The sequence below is a fragment of the Lactuca sativa genome, chromosome 8 (genome assembly GCF_002870075.4).
Source record: "Lactuca sativa cultivar Salinas chromosome 8, Lsat_Salinas_v11, whole genome shotgun sequence".
Lineage (NCBI taxonomy): Eukaryota > Viridiplantae > Streptophyta > Magnoliopsida > Asterales > Asteraceae > Lactuca > Lactuca sativa.
In genome coordinates, this window is record NC_056630.2 from 311984618 (window position 1) to 312000847 (window position 16230).

The 16230-nt window shown below is 36.9% G+C and overlaps 1 protein-coding gene across 1 annotated transcript in view; it reads right to left on the reverse strand.

Moving 5' to 3' along the window:
- Positions 1-2668: 2668 nt before the first annotated feature.
- LOC111899100 (thylakoidal processing peptidase 1, chloroplastic) overlaps positions 2669-16230 on the reverse strand; it is a 72599-nt gene continuing 59037 nt past the window's right edge. The window contains exons 2-5 of the mRNA XM_052766781.1: positions 3250-3393; positions 3054-3122; positions 2898-2966; positions 2669-2804 (exon numbers count right to left, since the gene is read on the reverse strand). Of these exons, the coding sequence (XP_052622741.1) occupies positions 2688-2804; positions 2898-2966; positions 3054-3122; positions 3250-3393 (399 nt within the window). The 3' untranslated portion in view covers positions 2669-2687. The remainder of the gene's footprint in view (positions 2805-2897; positions 2967-3053; positions 3123-3249; positions 3394-16230) is intronic.

Sequence of the window (16230 nt, forward strand, 5' to 3'; positions counted from 1 at the left end):
GGCTCAGACAACATGCAAATGCGTGTCAAGGAAGGCCCTGTCATAAAGAGAGACGACGCGCATTTACGACGCTCATTTACGACGCGCAATTACGACGCGCGTTTACGACATGCAATGCGTATCAAGGAAGGCCCTGTCATAAAGTAAGATGACACGCATTCGCGTGTCGTAACCTTACGACGCGCATGTTAATGACACGCAATGCGTATCAAGAAAGCCCCTATCAAGAAAGGCCATGTCATAAATGAAGATGACACACATTTTTGCGTATCGTAAATTTAAATGTTTAAAAAAAATAAATTTATATATTTATTAATTTTTAAATTAAATTTGCATTTAATTTCTCATAATAGAAATAAAATACCATATACAAAAAATACAATCCATTGCATAATATAAAATAAAATTTCATACTCAAAAAATAAAATAAATTGCACAAATTGTAATGTCATACAAAGAATCATTCAAATGTTAAACAAAAATAATACATTGCTAACATGGGTTATACATTCCTATAAAACTAACAAATAATCTTACAACTCTGTTTCTTACTGGAAAGGAATGTCAAACATGATTACAAGTCTCCCTTAATCTTGATTACTCACCTGCTTAAGTAGAATGTTGTTGTTGAGAAGGTTACCTAGCAACAGAGAAAAACACAACACCTCTCCCACAATCACAACATCATTTACAGAGAAAGGGTTGTCAATTACTTTCATTAAGTCTTTCATTCAATCACAAAAATATTAAATAAAAGGGTGAAACAGTAACTTACTTTTGATAAGTTGATCTCCCTTAGAGCAAACACAGCTGAAGCATTGAACAAGCCCCTATTTCAAAATTTTATAAATACACAAATCATGATACCTGATATTGGAATACACACTTTGAGACATGAATAAATACGAGTAGATTAACCTGGATACATAGGAAGTAAAGATGGAAGGTGCCAGAACTCCGGGGGCATTGGGTTGGTTCCTTCCCACTCGCACACACCAAGCCAGAACTCCACTTAATCCAACACCAAAATAAGCCTGCATTGGGTTGTACATCCAGACGATTTTATCACGAACATAAGTCATGTTATCAACTTTCTGAAGAAGTATACCAAGACATTTGTAGGAGAAGAATACTCTCAATAAGATAATTTAATTAAAAAAATGTAATGATAATGATAATGAGTTCATACCTGTGAAGTAGTGCATAATGCTCATCATCATATGTATAAAGATCATACTGCTTCGCAAAAGCATTTCCAAGAGAAATGACCCAATCAATGTCTTGAACAACATCCAAAGTTTCTGCAAGAAACTGCAAACAAAAAAAGAAATAAATAATAATGACATGAAAAGTAAGACTATCAGTCTATAACCTCAACAATAAAACAAAACAAATTATTATTAAAATCAAATAATGATAATACAAATTGTTACAAATTATGGGACAGCAGGGTCTTCTATGATGACATATAAAGCATCCCTATTACAATATTACCCTTGTGGGACAGCAGGGTCTTCTTCTATGATGACAAATTGTGGGACAACAGTACATGACTAAATGCATGTAGATTGATAAGGTTGTTTCTTTTTTACTTAATAAAATCAAAATGACTTGACGTGCTAAGTGATAGGTTGGTCACTTTATATATTAAGACCCTCCCTATTACAATATTACCCTTGTTTATTTTTTTATTTTATTCAACTTTTGACAATCTCATGAAAAAGGCACTATCGACCTCGTTTTTTTTCAATGTTCACAAAATTTTAAGCAAAATGTTGGCATCTATTTACCTGTTGTTGTTTGTTTTAGAATTTGGAGAGAGAGAGAGAGAGAGAGAGAGAGAGAGAGAGAGAATCTTCATGCCTTTATGGTGTATCAAAGGAGGGCGCGAAAAGACAACCCAGTTACCATCCTAAGCAATTAGTGGTCCTAGACCATGTGAAAAACAGAGCTCATATCATAAGCTGATTTCATAAGGGGCAACAACGAGTATGGCAATCCTAACATTCCAAAATTTGAAAACTCAAAGCTTGTCATTGGCTCACAAGTTTTGTTGTATTTCCGCACCACCTGACCATCTAAACACTCTTGTTTCTTAGAGGATATTGTAGTTCATCAATTAAAACAAAAGGAAAATATTTAATTTTACCTGTGTCACAAATTACGATATTGTCCTGAAAAGTTACCACAGAATAAAGCAGACCCGCATGTGAAATACACTCCATCGAGAAATTATTTTGTGGCAGCTACTGACTAGGCAGTATTTCTTTTACGAGGGATGATTTCTCCTTTATCAACTGTCCACAGATCTCTATAATCTTTGAAGATCCTTCACACAACAAAAAATATTTTTAAATAACATCATAATTAACCTAGAAACATCAAAAGAATATGTAGACAATAGAAGTCAAACCTTTGACCACTTCTTGAATGATACCAGATGACAGATCCATGATCCATAAAGTTTCAAAACTGCATGAAAACATTATATAGCAGATTAACTGTATATCATGTTAATTAAAATATGACATGTAAAATGTGGTAATTTTCCAATGACTTCAGAAGATGCCAGGGGTAAAAACATAAACATGATTTGAGATTAAACCCTTCTGGCACAAGCTAAACCACAAACAACATAAACATGATTTGAGATTAAATATTTTGTTCTAATTAGCATAATGAAGGCTTTATATGGAGTTGAAGGGAAAAAAAGTTACCATAGGTTTCATTTCGTATTTTAATGGCTCTAAGATGAATTCTTCATCTTGTGCTACACCATTCACTAGTAGTTTACCTCCTCTTACCTAAAATATGGAACGAATTTAACATCTTGGAAAGATAAATGTTGTAGATAATTCTCTTGAAAAAAGGAGGTTAATCATAAATCATAATCTTACCTCAACCCAATCTCCAGCCTTTGCTACAATTCTTTTTATAAATACATCACCAGAACTGTAGCCAAATTCCTACAAGATTATTGATACAAGACAATGAGCAAACAACAAAACACAGAACTAATCAAAGATACTTATAATCAAGAAGTGAAATCGCACCTGAAGAATGGGAGGATCCTTGAAGATCACAATATCTGAAACTTCTGGCTTCCAAAAGATGTATGAAACCTAAATCAATAACAGGCAAAAACTCAAAATCTTGCATACAATCACTATGTGAATTGAAAAGCCAAAATGGCGAAATTGGCAACCATCATTCATATAGTGTGTAATAAGGTTAGAATTGGGATTATACCTTTTCGGCCATTATACGATCACCCACATCAAGGGTAGGGCTCATGGATGCAGAGGGGATGGATCTTGAACCCGCCGTTGCTGCCGGACCGTACCCGGCGAAGTGATCTCGGTCGGGATGTATTGGATTTTCCGGAGGCGGTGGCTAGGTTTTGGGCCACGTAGCCGGAGTAAGAAACAGTGAATCTGATCGCCATACACGCAATTTTGATTAACAACAAAAAGATTTGGAAAATTGCTTCTTCGGTGATCAACTGTTGTGACGTGAAAAGAAAACTCACAAACAAAGAGATCCCATTGAAAATGAAGGAATCAGTGAGATTAGGAGGGTGGGGTGGAATCAAAGGGTAAGATTAGAACAAGAAGGGAAGAATCGGGAGCTGAAAATTGGGGAAAATGATGAAATCGAAAAACCCCAAAGCTGAAAACAACCTGAGATTTCCTCCGGAAAGCGATGGAGAGATCTCAAGGGTGTGGAGACGAAAGAGACTTCCGGTGAAAAACATTGTGGGTAGGTCTGTGTTCAAAATTGATAGATTTTTTTTTTCAAAATTTATAGGGGGTTGTGATTCTTTAGGCTTCAAAATTGATAGATTTTTTTTCGATTCTTTCAAGTTTGAATCAGAAAATGAGAAAGAGTTAGGGAAATCAAGATTGCAATGCTCGTCCTTGTTAGGTTGAAGATGAAAGATAGATAGAAGATAGAAAAAAAAAGGCGGGTTTTCAAAATTTTGGGGATTTCATTTCCCCCCTTGTCTACTAAAAGCTTGCTTCATTAAAATTATAAAGCGACAGGTACAGACGACGCGCGTTTAAGATAAAGCGCCCTCCGTGTTTTTAATTTTTTTTCTTGAGACACTAAATTAAGGGCACACAATAAAGCGTGACGTAAATCCTTAAATTTTTTTGGAGAGATGACACTATTTTAAGGGCACGTCCTTTTGCGTATCGTTAATTATCGCGTGTCGTAAAAAGCGCGTCATTAAAGGTCTTTTTTCTAGTAGTGTCACACCCCGAAACCCAGGGCAGAAACGTTCCAGGGCGGAGGTGACTTCATATTGAATATCATAACCAATGTACATAGTAAGCAAAGTAAACAACCATTACATTACATATAAAAGTTTACATTTGTTTAAAAACCAAGTTGTACAAGTGTTATACATAGTATATATGAACAAAAGTAAGACGTGTCTTCAACGCACTCCGTCTTCGTCAAAAGGATTGTCGGGTACCTGTCTAATGCGGACCTGAGAATAAAAGCAGTTTGAAAATCAACATAAAGCCGGTGAGTTCATAAGCGGTTTTGTTTTTTGAAAATGTACAAGTTTCCTTTCTGTTTTCTGAAAAAGTTACGCACCAAGAAAATACCATATTTTCTTATAAGTTAGTTACCAATCCGAAATGTAATGTAAAAGATGTATACTGAAAACATGGTTACCCTTGTGAAGTGTTTAGTTATCTGGTTTGTTACACGAATCTGGTTATGTACAAATGTTACCCCAGGAAAATCCCATATTTTCCTAAAAGTTGGTTACCATTCCGAAGTGTAATGTAAAAGATGTATTCCGAAAACCTAGTTATCCTTGTGAAATGTATTAGTTTTAACACGTATATAAAACTAATATGTACAAAGTAAACTAGTTACTAAATCCATTATTACTAAGAACTAAATCTCTGTTATCCAAATTGCGAGTTCCATAACCATACGATAGACTAGATATGGCAATAAGTAATCCACATCACCTTATGACTTTCGTCACCCTTGAACCTTTCGGTTCGGTTGTAGCTAGCAGGCAGGTGTGGGGTAGTCAGCCCCGTATAGATCTATACACTCAAGTCACACTCCCTATCTAAGAGATTCTGTTTATGGGTGTGGTCCTCCACTCGCGTATCTTTGTGGAGTGTTCACCGAGGATGTGTCTCCAATTTATAGGAATAGCAAATTTACTAGTAATAATACAGAAAAATCCTGTTACAACAATAATCCTTCACTCGCGTATCTCTGTGGAGTGTTACCGAGGACAAAACAGTGTACTAAGTTTCATGTTTAAAAGTTCAAATGTTATGCTTTTAACTGATATAATGTGTAAAACCATTTGTGAAATATAAAACATAACAGTTTATAACGTATTTCACAAATAATATGAATATGTGTTCTACAAGTTTAAACGGTTATCTGTTATGATTGTCAATGTTAAAAGCACATGAAATATTAAACACAACACATGTAAAACAAGTTTTGAGGACAAATATTCCTTGTACTTTGCTTCTATTCCCCCTGAAAATAGTGAAAAACATTGAAAAAGGGTAGGGGTATGAACTCACAAGATGAGAAAACATGACGGTTTGGATGCTATGTGTCGGTTCGGGGCTGGATAACGCGTGAGGTTCCTATGTAATATGAAATGATATACAAATGTATCTAATTAGACTTTTAATCACTAATTAGATATGGTTATACACTCCAAGACGTGAAAACACTTCAAATCAAGTGTGTGGAGTGACCTGGGTGACATCTATGGACGTATAGGGCTCAGATAATGGGTTTGCTCTTCAAGAGTAAACTCCTTAGGAATTTTACGGCCCTAATACCATGACCTCATGAGTTCACGGCCATGAACTCATGGTTGATGGGTTTTAAGGTGCTAAATGGTCAAATATCACTTGGGGAATGTTGGTATGATTTAATCTAAGGCATGGGAATGAATTAAACCACCAAGGACATTACCAAATGGAGTTTACGGCCGTAATCTCCTATGTGACAATTCCTTACATGATTTTGTGGCCCTAGCTCAATCACATGTGATTCAAACCAATTTTACAAGCCTTAGAATGAATTTAGGGCATCATTTGACTTATATATGTGAGTTTACGGCCCAGGAACCCATTCTTGGGGGGGTTTACGACTGTGAACTCTTAAAGGGAAGGTTTTCATCATGCTTATGGTCCTTAAATCGATTGTGGTTGGTTCTAGAATTTAATCCAAGGCTATTGGTGTGTTTAAGTGGCATTTAAACACTTGAATTTGAGTTTACTCCCCATGAATATGAGTTTACGGCCCAAGCATGTTCTTGGGCAGTAAACTCAAGTTTACTCCCCAAAAGCTGGATTCAAGGTGTTCTATGTCCGTTCCATTAAGTCATTAAGCCATATCCAAACCCCAAAGGTGATTTGGAAGGATTTTAAGGCTCAAAACCCCATTTACATGTGTTCACGGCCTAAGGATGTTCTAGGGCCGTAAACACATGTTTATGGTTCTATTTCTAATATAATTCACGAATTTGAAGGCCAAAGGTGTTATACTAGGAGCCAGGATAGTTACCTTGATGATTTGGGGCTTGAAATGAGTTATTTTGGATCAAGAACTTGGATTTGAGGAGAGAGGTTATAGAGAGAGTAGAGAGAGTAGAGAGAGGGTGCAAAAGCTTCAAATGGAAGACTTTTGAACTTTATATATGGTTCAAGTTTTGGACACGGTGAAATTCTACCCAATACCGACGTTATACGGTGCTTTTGGTCGCACCCGATTAAGTTGCCGTAACCCGATATGGTCGATTCTAAAAATATTCCGATTACTAGAATGGGATGTTAATCTGAGTTCTAAATGCGTTTAGACACCCAATAAGTCATAATAACAATCTAAAATTAATGACTTAATTTAATAGCGTAAACGGAAACGAAATTAAAAACGACGAATGTGTTAACGGAAAGGGTTACAATTGATGGAACGAACTTCGGGTTGTCACAGATGTGTTATCAATTACTCCTTCGTTATGCTAGATATTGTATGGACACGAGACATGGATTCAAATCAATCTCATGGTCCAAATTTTTTTTTCCTGATTTCCGATTAATGATGATTGGATTCAGACTATTGAATGAACACATTAATTTATTCAAGGCAAGGCCTTGCACATGAATATCAACATCAATCATCGAGGGGCCCAAAATATATCACTTTCCTTATTTAGGAAAAAGGAACGAAGTACATTGACTATATAGTCATACCTATAATGACAACTACAAATTACTGAGCGGTCCAAAGATATCGATTTTCCTGTTAAGGTAAAAGGAACGAATAATCTTCGACTACATAATCATACATTTCACTTTCCAAATCATGCATGTAATTACAATTTATAACATCCAGTTACGAGATGAATTTGATTAAACTAAAACACGACTGATTTGTGAACAATGAGCTATATATCTCTTCTTTAAGAAGAGTAGATATTATCATCTTAGAATTACTCGTGATGAAATCCATGAAGTAATCTCTAAGAGTGGGTTTATCCAATACTTAAAATATCCATTTTCTAAGTACTCATGAATATTGTAGCAATCCCGTGCAATGTCTAATCTTGATGGACAATATACAATTGGTTCATGACAGTCTTGACTCGCTACTTACTTCCAAAAGTATGAGCGAAGTGGAATTTGAATAATAAAATTAATTAGTAAGTGAAACATGCAAAGTGAAATACAATAATAAACTAATTAACTATAGTATCAAACCCTTTAAATATAATTAAAACTTTATTATTTAATCACCATAACAATTATAAATTTATTCATTGTATATTTTTTCGTGTAATCAACTAACTACTTGAATGAAGTAACATCAGTTATGTCATGTTCTAAACACACATACCATGCCTCTCTATAGTCCTTCCTTTGTAGACATATCGACTAGACATTACTCCAATGATGCTCATTTCATAATTCCTAATTCTTATCTCTATATGAGATGTAGTGAGATTTTTTCGTTACATGTATTGTCCTTCTGTAATGTCGAGGTCCTAAAGTCTTAGAAATAGAGCCTTCAATATTACAGAATGTTCCACTGGAACTTGTTACTCAAAATAATTCCATGGTTATGAAGTCTTAAATTCAAGGCACACTCCTTGAACACTTCTCTTACATTAAAGTTTCCAATTCACATGTAGATTTTATAACCAACACATATTATGTACCCATCTCCTATTATGGAATAATTTTCATATTCCCATATGACCATCAGTTCTGAAAAAGAGTCATCTCAATCCAAAACGTGCCACTATGTTCCTTCCAAAACAATACCATACTTCCAACTATCCAAAAGCAACCAACCTTCAGTAAACCTCAAAATGTTCTTGACAGTATGTTTAATAACGCTAGTCACTTAAAATCCTAGTCATTTTCCTCACAATGCTCAGAGCATTTGAAAAATTAGAATAAGAAAATATTATAGCATATGTAATTGATCCTATATCTGAAGCATACGAGACTCGAGTCGTTGTATCTTATATAAGGATTTGATATCTCTTCAATCTATTGCTATAATATTTCCATATAGAATCTTCTATGTTGAAACATTTCAACATGATATTCATATATGATTTTGACTAAGTTCTGTTAAACTATATGATCTAAACCTTTAGATTCATGACGAAGTATGAGTGCCCTCTCCCTTAAGTCCATTATGCTCCTAATAGCTTTGACATGTACTCAAAAATTAATTGGACTTGTAGAAGTCATTACTCTTTGATTTCTCATGGAAGTGTTGATTCTTATTTTGCGATGCTTCGTCAAGACTCTAATTAGGTTTCTTAAGCTTATAAACTTTATTCAGATAGTGTATGTGTTCAAATCCTTTCATGTCGTGATAAACATCTCTCCTGAAAGTTTAAACAAATAATTGTCATTCCTCACAAATCGAAATATGAAGAGGGATACTGTAATCATATTGTGAGTTTGAGAATGCAACCAGTATCCGTATTGATCGTTATCATATCTTGAAATCTACTAGCGAGAGTGTTCCCTTATAACCATTTTCATGAATTAGAGCAAAACCTTTTGCCACCAAGATTCGAAAGTGCATACATTCACATCCATGTAGAATTTTCATTTTCAACCTACAGTCATACGGAAAGGTTGAAAACAAACCAAAATCACTTTAGTTGTCCTTCATGGACTGAACTTTTCCTCACTCTTCATTTCTTGCTTTCTGGCAGCTCAAAACCCTCCAATGTTTTTTTTCCTGTTAGTAATGATGGGTTTTATACATAAGAAAATCATATTTTTAGGCGGAAAAATAAAACCATAAGTTTGCATACACCCTAAAGGATCTACGTTCTCACTATGATTTACGAACATCAATTTGAATTCAAGAACCCTAAAGTAGATTGCTATTTTTGAAATTGAGAAAGGGTTATTAGAAACATATCTTTTTGTTTATTGTTGTAGATAAACTTGAATTCTTTCCTTGGATAAGCCTTATCCCTTTGGTCCCCCCCCCCCCCCCCCCCCGCGCCCCAAGTCTCCATAGAGCCCAAGAAAGGCTCTAGAAACCTTCTAGAACCCATTAGAACTCATCCAACCTCTAGCGAGGTTCTACAATTGGTCAATGCTGAATCATTTGAACATTGTCACCTTTAGTCCTTCCATTTTTAATTATTCCAATTAATCCTAAAATTAATTCGAGTTAGTTTCTGATTAATTTATAATTAAACAATATACTTTTGATTTAATATATATTTTAAAAAAATATTAATAAATTATTTATTTTGATTTCTAATTAATTTATTAGTCATATAATAATTAATAAATCAGTCTCTCTCTCCAAATTACATTCTAGTCTCTTACTAGGGTCAAGGGCAACCCAAAAGGACTTTGCTAATAATTTAAGTTTATAATAATTTAGTTAATGGCTTAGAAACCTAATCCAATAGTCTCCCACTTGGATAAGTCTATAACTAAATTACAACTTCCAAATTCAACAGCAAAGTGTGCTCTCCGAAGCAACTGTCGAACTTTGATTTAAAAAGATATTGGTCCTTATATAGTCATGAGATATGGATTAGAATCAATCTCACTGTCCAAATTATGTTTCCTAATTTCCTGATTTGTGATGACGACATAAGACTATAAAATGAACATCTCAACTGAGTCCTAGTTGGGCGCAACACTATAAGTCAACACCAAATCACCGAGGTGCCCACCGATACCGCTTTTCCCGTTAGGACAAAAGGAACAAATAAAATTTGAATTACATGCTTGTATCCTTTACTCACCAAATCATATCTGACACTACGTTTTATAACATCATGTTACTGATGCATTACGCAACACCAATGCACAACCAATTTGTAAATTACAACTCATATATATATATATATATATATATATATATATATATATATATATATATATATATATATATATGTTTCAAGAATATAAAATATTATCATCTTAGATTTACTCATGATATAATCCATGAAGTAATTCTCTGAGCATGAGTTAATCCAATACTTAAATCTCCATTTCTAAGTACTCATGAATGTTGTAGCAATACAATTTCTATGTCTAACTTCATTAGACAATCTACAATCCAATTCATGATAGTCTTAATTCACTTCTTACTTCCCAACATATTAGTGAATGTGGAATTTGAGTAATTAAATTATTCAGGAAGTAAAACATGCAAAAAAACACTAGAATAAATAATTGACAAAGGCGGTAAACAATCTCATAAATAATCTCTATTATTTAATCACCAAAAGTCAATTACATTTATTTTGTTACAAGTTTTCAACTAATCATCAAAATACTAAAAATAATGGCATCTCTCAATCAAATGCTTTTAGCATGTTGTCTATGCATAAGCCTACATAGAGCGTTCGTAAAAGGATCAGCAGGTGTAACGCTCTAAAAATTTCATCCAATTTAAAATTTTCAAAAGCAACCCAGTTTCATTAAGTTATTACAAAAAGTTTTTCAATACAATTATTATCAGAGTCTTCACAGAGACACATCAAAACATATTCATGAGGAGCGGTACGATAACGCCTTTGCCTTGCCACAGTCTCCTGAAGTACCTGAAAAACATTAAACCACAACTGTAAGCTCGAAAGCTTAGTGAGATACCCCCAAAATACCAACCACATATACCATACACGCACAACATATCATATCATAACAGAACACAGAACAGCCATGCACTTCGGGTCTAGTCACATACATCGAGTCTACAGTGTGATTGGTCCGCCCGCACAGGGCCTTCAATCCACCTGGTCCACTCTCTGAGTCAACAGTATGACTGGTCCGCCCGTACTGGGGCTTCAGTCGGCCTGGTCCATTCTCCGAGCCTCGGCACATCTTGTCTTCCCTCTTGGGGCCTACATCCTATCCGGACCGCTCACTGGGCCTTCGGGATAACCGGTCCGCCCTGGGTATGTTGGCCTTCAGCACAAAGCAGGACCCGCCTCATCCCAACCCCAGTCCAACAACCATGTGCATATAAACAATCAATCATATAACGAATCACATCCAATCAAACCGATCTAACAGGTCACATAGCATAACATCATCCTAACCAGGATACCGACCTAACCGGTCACTAGCATAGCATCATCCTATATACCAGGATACCGACCTTAACCAGGTCTCTAACATATACCATCATAACTACCAGATGCAAACATAGCAAAGCAAAACATAACAACGACAACCGGATCACAATCCGATAAAGGGTCGGCCTTGGTGTCGTAGACTCTATCGATATAGTGAGGATAAGTCACCTCGCAACTGCCGACTAAAAAGATAAGACCAAGATGCTCCGACCACTGGTACAATCTCCACCACTAGCCAACACCAACACTAAACTCAAAACAAAAGCCAACAATTATCAAAATGCCCCTGGAAGTCAACTGGTCAACCCTTGGTCAAAGTCAAAGTCAAAGTCAACCTCTTGACTAACTCTACTCGCCGAGTCACCCCGAGACTCGCCGAGTCCAACAACTCTGAGTCCCCTCACACTCAACTCACCAAGTCGTCCCTTGACACACCGATTCACGGCTCAACCAGAAGAAGGTTAGGACCTCACGACCAGACTTGCTAAGTCCAAGAACAGACTCGCCGAGTCCAATGCTATCTTCAACCAACTCGTCGAGTTGTTCTTCCAACTCGTCGAGTTTCTGCCCACCTTCAAGCAACTTGCCGAGTACACCCATGTGACTCGCCGAGTGTCACTAGCTCTTAACCCATACAGAGGCTTTCCAAGCCATTCAGGGCCTCAAATACATAGATCTACTCTTATACAAGTCATCCATCACGTAAAGTGGCAAACTTTACGTGAATCCAAGTAGATCTAAGCATTTTACACTCTAGGGTTTGGGTTTGGGACAAGAGGGCTTCATCAACCATTCTTGGGCAGCACCTTTACAACAAATAGGATCATTACAAGCTTGGATATGAAGTTTCAACTTTAGATCTAGCTTCTAAACTTGCAATTGAATCCACCCAAGCCATAATCCCCAAAAATAGCAACTAAGAACAAATCAAGAAGAAGGAAACTCAAGGTAACAAATTTTTACCTTAGAAATGATCCAAAGGAGGAGTAGATCCCTGATCTACAACAATATCCAGATGTTAGCCTCTGTCACACCCCCAAACCTGAACGGCGGAAACGTTCGAGGGCGGATGACTTCATGTGGTAATGTAACAAATGAATACATAGTAAAGAAAGCAATACAACCATCATATATATAATTGAAAGTTTACATTTGTCAAAAGTTACATGTTCAAAAGTCAATTACAATATGATGTCAAAATACGAGATTAAACTGGCGCCGCAGCATCCCTTCATCAAAAGCGAAATGAATACCTGAAATTACTGATTTCCTGGGACATGCAAGTAATTTTGAAAGAGTAGATCAGCATTTAAGCTGGTGAATTTCATAAGTATTTAAGTGACAATGTTTGAATGAAATGAAATGTTTTATCTTGATTTGTTTGTGTTTAGAAAATCCTATATTTTCTACTAGTATAAAAGTAGCCTTCACTCAAGACCAATGTTTGTTTCCAAAATGTATGTAAATGTAAAATAACCAATGAGTTTGAAAACCTTGTAAATCAATGCATTCTTAATACCCCATGTGAGTTTTATAACCATACTATTGACTCGGAATGCCTATACACAACGTTCTTCAGGCGTTGGAATGTTATGACGTTTGTCACCCCAAACGGTGGACTGCAGCTAACTGTCAGGGCGCGGGTTGTCAAGCCCGTATAGATCTATACACAAACACCATGCTCCCCCTCCAAGGGATTCTGGTATATAATACAGGACTTGAAATGTGTACTCGAACGTACATGAAGTTAGTGTCTCACAAAACCGTGGTATAACAACAGATCTACTTGTTAAAATGTTACGTTTGTTCTTGTATACGAAAGTAAACTTCTTGAAATTCATGTTTCTAGTACATAAGAGTTAGAAATCTGTTCGTAAAACTATACCTATTATAGTTTTCAAAAAGTGTGTCTTGTTTGTTTAGAAATACCTAGAAAAGGAATCACTTGTTTATGAAAGCATAGATTTTTGGTGTAGAGTCTAAGATAGACAAGAATAATCTAAGAAAAGTTTAGTTTATACATGCATTACAATAATGTATATTTCAAAAGATAGAATGCTATTTTAACATATTATATATATATGAAAGTTCCTTATAAAGTTTGTAAATCGCATGTGATTTGGATATATAAAAGCATATAAAAGAGTTTCTTTATGTAACACACGATAATACTCGTGTGTTTTACTTGTAATCCCCCCCTTGAAAGCATATAAAAGAATTTAAAGAATATTTAAAAGGTAGATTAAGGGGTATGAAACTCACTTGAAAGTTTGAAGATAGCGAGATGGAAAACCGGGCAGAGTTTCGTCTCGGGAAACGGATTTTCCTCGGGATTCTCGGGAATCTCGGGAGTAAAATCGACCTTCGGGACATGAGCCAAAAAGACCAGAGCTTCGGGTTTGAACGGACACGGAAAACGAGGCAAGGTTGTGAGAGAGAGGAGAGAAATGAGCCCTTTTCTTGGAAGCCCTCACATCCTATTTATAGGAAGGCTGGTCTGCCTCGGTACGCGGGCCGTACGCTCGTACGCAGCGCGTACGCGTACGTCATGCATGACCGAAGCCTCGACTGCCTCGGCTTCGGATGGGACGGGTTGCTGGGTACGCGGGTCGGTTGGGACGGCGGGTCGGACGGGTCGGATTCCTCGGATAGTGCGACGTGGACGATCAGAGGCCAATCCTCTCGGTTACGCAGGGCGTACAGGGGTACGCAGCGCGTACCTCGGATGAGGACGCTGACTCCCCTTCGGATAATATCCGAATTTTGATTAAAATAAATAATTAATTTATTTAATAAACTTCAAAAATTCATATCTTCTTCATACGAACTCCGTTTTCGATGGTCTTTATATCCTCGCGTAGGTGAGACTACGCTCTACAACTTTCGTTTAGACTCCAACGGCAAATTCCGAAATTATTTTTTTATTATTTATTAAAAACCCATCGTGTTTAAGGAATTTCTTTGAAAATTCATAACTTTTTTATCTGATGTCGGTTTTTGCCAGACTTTTTACCGCTGGAATACTAATGTCGAGACCTTCGATTCTTGTTTAGGACATTTCGGCCAAAAGTCGCTCGATTTCCGATTCGAGTTTTTAGCTGTCTGTTGCTAAGCCGAACTTGGAAAAATCATAACTTCGCTATATGAAGTCGGATTTGGGCGTTCTTTTCACGTACGATCATGGTTCAAAGACATTTAATCATAGAAGGAAATTAAATAGAACTTATTTGTACATTTTATTATGAAAGTAAATTTTATTACTCAGAAGTGGTTACAATACTTGACCAATTTTGGTCGTTACAAAGAGTTGAAATATCGGGTTGTCACATCATCCCCCCGTTAGAGAGAATTTCGTCCCGAAATTTAAAGTAGTAAAGATACTAGTGAACATGAAAGAGATGAGGGTACTTTTGTTTCATCTGATCTTCGCGTTCCCATGTGAATTCAGGTCCCCGCTTGGCGTTCCAGCGAACCTTCACGATGGGTATGCGACTTTGTTTTGTTTGTTTGACCTCTCGGTCCATGATTTCTACTGGTTCTTCCACAAAGTTGAGGCTCTCGTTGATCTCGATCTCGTCGAGTGGAAAAACAAGAGTCTCGTCGGATAGACACTTTTTCAAGTTTGAGACGTGGAAGGTTGGATGGATGTTACTAAGTTCGCGCGGTAGGTTAAGCTTGTAAGCCACAGGGCCGATTCTGGCAAGAATCTCGAAAGGCCCTATGTGTCTTGGATTTAGTTTCCCACGCTTTCCAAATCGTATTAAACCCTTCCACGGTGAGACCTTTAATAAGACGTGGTCTCCCACCTGGAATTCCAAAGGTTTCCTCCTTTGGTCAGCGTAGCTTTTCTGTCGGTCTCTTGAGGCTTTCAATCGTTCACGAATCTGAACGATCTTCTCTGTTGTTTCACGTATGATCTCCGGACCGGTGAGAGTGCTTTCAGGAACTCTTCCTCTAGCTAACTGGGTATCGCCAACTTCAGTCCAGCATAGAGGGGATCTGCACTTTCGACCATAGAGGGCTTCAAACGGAGCAGCCTTTATGCTTGTATGATAACTATTGTTGTATGAAAATTCGACAAGGGGTAAATGCATATCCCATGCCTTTCCAAAGTCAATCACGCAGGCTCTCAGCATGTCTTCTAAAGTTTGTATTGTTCTCTCACTTTGTCCGTCTGTCTGTGGGTGGTAGGCTGTACTCATGTCCAGCCTAGTTCCCAGGGAACTTTGTAGTGACTGCCAGAACCTTGAAGTGAATCTACTATCTCGATCGGAGATAATGGATATCGGAACACCATGCAGTCGCACTACTTCCCGTAAGTAAGTTCTTGTAAGCTTCTCCATTTTGTCAGTCTCTTTGATGGGTAGGAATGCGCGGATTTGGTCAGTCTGTCGACAATGACCCATATGGTATCGAGTCCACTTGTCGTCTTGGGTAACTTGGTTATGAAGTCCATAGTAATCCGCTCCCATTTCCATTCTGGTATCTCTGGTTGTTGTAGTAATCCTGATGGTTTCTGATACTCGACCTTAACCTTAGCGCAAGTAAGACATTTACTCATGAAGGTAGCAATTTCTGGTTTCATGTTAGGC